The sequence below is a fragment of the Tasmannia lanceolata genome, unplaced genomic scaffold, assembly GCF_043159265.1.
Source record: "Tasmannia lanceolata isolate RefF3 unplaced genomic scaffold, GAP_Taslan_0.1 ptg000015l, whole genome shotgun sequence".
Taxonomy (NCBI): Eukaryota; Viridiplantae; Streptophyta; class Magnoliopsida; order Canellales; family Winteraceae; genus Tasmannia; species Tasmannia lanceolata.
Window position 1 is genome coordinate 53083697 of NW_027518692.1, and position 4168 is coordinate 53087864.

Consider the following 4168-nt stretch of genomic DNA (forward strand, 5'->3'; position numbering starts at 1 on the left):
TTAAACCTTCCAAGCATAATGCATAAGATAAAAATAAGAGGTTTCTGTGTAATTGGTGAAAAGATTCCAATATCATATGAAGTACATTACATGGATCAAATCATCACATTTTAGTTAGATTTTTTTATTGTGACTCTGGAGGGTAAATTTCTTCCTTATCAAATGGTTTACCTCTCCTAGGAATACCTGCTAAGTTACAGAACTCCGAAAAAATCTTTCTAGTCTTCGTGCTCTTTTTCTTGTCTAGAGGCCGAGCTCCTAAAACACTCAATTGTATACTTGCCCCATAGTATTGCGAGGATTGTATAACAGTATCATATGCCTTTGAAGAAAGTTGCAGCCCCTCAGTGTGTGCCCTCAAATACATTTCATATGCCAGTCTTGGTTTAGCATCTCTTGCAAGGGCTTCAATCAGCATCTCATATGTGATCTCATTGGGTACGATATTCTGAACTTTCATACGGTGAAACCACTCAAATGCAGCACTCCCCATTCTATTCCTTGCGCATCCACTTATAATTGCATTATAAGTCACAACAGTAGGTTCAATACCAGATGAAACCATCTCACGAATGACTAAATCAACCTCCTCAGACCGTCCCTCTCCAATGTAAACTGAGACAAGAGTTGTGTAGGCATACAAATTGGGCTTGACACCTACTTTACACATGTGCTCCCATACCCGTAGTGCCTCAGCATAAAGCTTTCCTTTCTCAAGGGCACTAAGCAATGCTCCATAAGAGACGATTGTCGGTTTTTCACCTTGTTCCACCATCCTCCTGAATATTTGCACTGCTGCTGAAGTCTCCGATGCCTTGGAGCACGCAACAAGAACTGCATTCCACTCCCTACTCCCTGGTTTTAGCCCTTTATCTTGCATCTTGTTGAGCAACCTCACACCCCATCTCCAAATTCCTCTTTTCCTAGCTGCCGTGAGTAGAATATTGAAGTGAGAAACAATGAGCTCGCATGATAGATTATTTGGTTTTGGCCCCCTGTCCAACATGTCCTCATAAATCTCCAAAGCTGCCCACCATTTCTTTGCCTTCCCCATCAACCATATCACGTGATTGCATACCGACAAGCTGATCTCATCTTCCCTTTCCCTTATCCTTCTATACAATTCCTTTGCCACACTATAATGCCCTTCCAAGGTGCATGCCCACACAAGGCGCTCGTATTCTGCTCGACCAGGTAGGAGCCCCGCCTTATCCATGTCAGTGAGAAGCTTAAGAACATTGGTGGTTAAGTGATCTCCCTTCACAAGCCACCTGCGCATCACCTGATAACAAATACGAATTATGAAATTTTCGAGCTTAACAAATTCGGACTCCCAATCTTCATCCATATCTTTTCCAATCTCCCCATTCCTATACTTATCTCTTGTTTCAACAAAGAACCCAAGTGCACCTTCTCCGTCCTCAAGCATTCGATATGCCAGCAAAGCCGTTGAGAAGGTCACAGACGATGGCATTAGACCCATTCTCCGAATTTCATCCATAACATCGAGAGCCTTATTTGGTTGGCCTTGTTCAATATAAATTGACATCAAAGTATTGTAAGTTACAACATTCGGAACGATCCCTTGCTCTCTCATATCTTCCATGACTTTATCAACTTTCCCATATTGTTCTGATTGTTTAACTGCACCTAAAAGACTATTGTAGATAAAAAGGTTTGGGCCAATAGAACCATCAGTATCCTTACTCTTCCTCTTAAGCCATTCAACAAGAGCAATCGCGGGGTCCAGTCTCTTGTCTATGCCAAAACCTCTAATAACGGATGAATAGACCGGAAGAGGTAGTTCTTTCATGTCCTTAAGAAGCTCTTCTACATCATCAGCAGTTTTAGCAGATTGTAAACTCAATGCCAATGCGCGAACATCGACCCTCGCCCCTTTCTCCTTATGTAATTTACTCTCATCATTCAGAACTTTTCCTTCTAATACTACTACTTTTTCCACTTCATTTTCTTTCTTAATAATTGAACCACTATTTACTTCATTTAGATTAGCATAGCCTACTTTCATAAATCCATCATCAATTGTTTCTTTCTCTGATGCCCAAACAAAAGCAATAGGTAGCCCTAAAGAAATTCTCTTTTGCCCACAAGCAGGTATAAAGTTTGGTGTGACAAACCAACATTTTGAATTGACATTAGAACTACTAAGGTCTCTTGACTGGCAAGAACCAAATGAAAAATGGGAAGTAAAGGGGCAACTAAATCCCAATCTTTTTTTCCTCCTCCTTTCTTTCGAACTATAGAAAGAAGAATTATGATCAGAATCCAAATGGGGGACAGCTAGAAAGTCCCATTTTAAAGACCAGATGCTCAAAGATTGCATTATGGGTGTAATTTATGTGCCAAAGCAAAAACCCACAATCAGAAATCCCATTCAAGAAAAAGAATTTCTACAGCATAACAGAGAACAATTACCCAATTTCACGTTACAGATTTTAGAAATTTGAATGATACAAAAAGGGGTTCGTACCTTGAAGATTGGGAGGAGCTGAGGAGGTTCGAATGTTATTGTCCTTACAAAATGGAGTGTATTTCCAAAGTGGGTACATGAGATTGAAGGATTTTCTTTCTCTTTCCTTTTACGTTGCTTTTCTCACAGCCACTCGATGCCAATGGAACGGTGACCTTTGGTCTGCACGAGATATTCAGACCAAAAGATAATATTTTCAACCCCGCCCCCCTGCAGTACGCATTCGCCCCAACTTTAACTCTTTTTGACGTCAAAACAGCTCAAAAGTGGGGCGAATGCGTACTGTAGGAGGGTGAAAATATCATCTAATTTGAAGAATGAATATTCATGCTATGGTGACTGAACAAATAGCCTCTTTACAAATTAGAAATCTTGCCCTTGATGTTTTGGCTGCTTCGTGAAAATGGCAAAACTACCTCTCCCATGCCATGTGCCATGTGGGGATTTGTTACATTACACTCTCGGTCTCCATGGTAGCAATCTTTGAGAATTGATTTCTGCACCTCCTTGACGCAATAATAGCACTCCTACAATTTTGAAGATCTTTTTCCCTAACAGTTGGTGGGGCCCAACATTTGAATTGCGGAATCATTGAACAAGGTAGGCCCCACCATACTTATTCTCACAACGTGCTCGCTCTTCTCTTAGTAGAGCCCAACAATGAATATTTTACATCTTTGAAGGTGGACAACATAAAAAGTGTTTTTTTTTTTTTTTTTTAAATCACTTGGGCTTCTTTAATGGGCCTGTAAACGAATTTCCTCTACAAGAGCGGTAGAAGATTCCTTATTGGGCATCACTATTGATCCCATGAGTTTGCCCGATGACCCAGTATTACCCTCGGCTAATCCTTTGTGGACTACGGTTATATAGACCAAAGCCATAAGACTTTCCCAAGGACCAAAACGACCCCTTTTGTCTAAGGACATATCCAAGGGTCCCATCCGACAGAATAACCTTCTCCAAATCATTGTCCACAGGTTAATCTATTAAGTGATCCGTTTAATGCATGATCCAATCATCGTAAACATTCCACCTGCTTAGGCTCAACCACCCCAGTGACCGAGATAAGCTGCTCTAATGTGTGTATGGAGGCAGGATCTATGCCAGTTGTGTGCAGGTACGAGGTATCCAACCTCAACCCAACCATGAACAATTTAGGTCTGCAAAGAATCGGATGGCCATATCTCCCTGCTACATAATCTCTATGTGCATGACCAATCCTACGATGCTACCTAAGGATAAATGTGTGTCTAAGAGCACATCACACACTATAATAAGTACCCTATACATGTCATGAACTAGTAAATTACAGTTTCAATACGACAACCGCTAGCTTTTAGGGCATACACTCTAACAATACCCAGCTTACCTGGCCCTTTGCATGACCCAAACACTTTGAAAGTTTCACAAAGTGTGTAGATTCCATGTGAGGCTAGGTTGGCAAACCCGACTTACAAAGAAAAAAAGAGCAAAATCGTAACAGAGAGAGTTTATGAGAAAACTCAGTTTCACCAAAAGTCTTTGCCTCAACCGAAGCTCCTATTTCCCCTATCCTTAGCGTCCAAACCCTCTCAAATAAACCGAAAACCCATTTCAAAACGTCCTCTTTCACCATCGCTAGAAACTTGGCGATCTTCACTTTTTTTTACCTTAGCCTAGGCATGCCACCACTTT

At 41.1% G+C, this 4168-nt stretch overlaps 1 protein-coding gene across 1 annotated transcript; it reads right to left on the reverse strand.

Moving 5' to 3' along the window:
- LOC143892372 (Pentatricopeptide repeat (PPR-like) superfamily protein) lies at window positions 1–2557 on the reverse strand. Its single transcript, XM_077396961.1, has one exon. The coding sequence runs from the start codon at window positions 2342–2344 to the stop codon at window positions 125–127; it is 2220 nt and encodes a 739-aa protein (XP_077253076.1). The 5' UTR covers window positions 2345–2557; the 3' UTR covers window positions 1–124.
- Between the last annotated feature and the right edge of the window lie 1611 nt (window positions 2558–4168).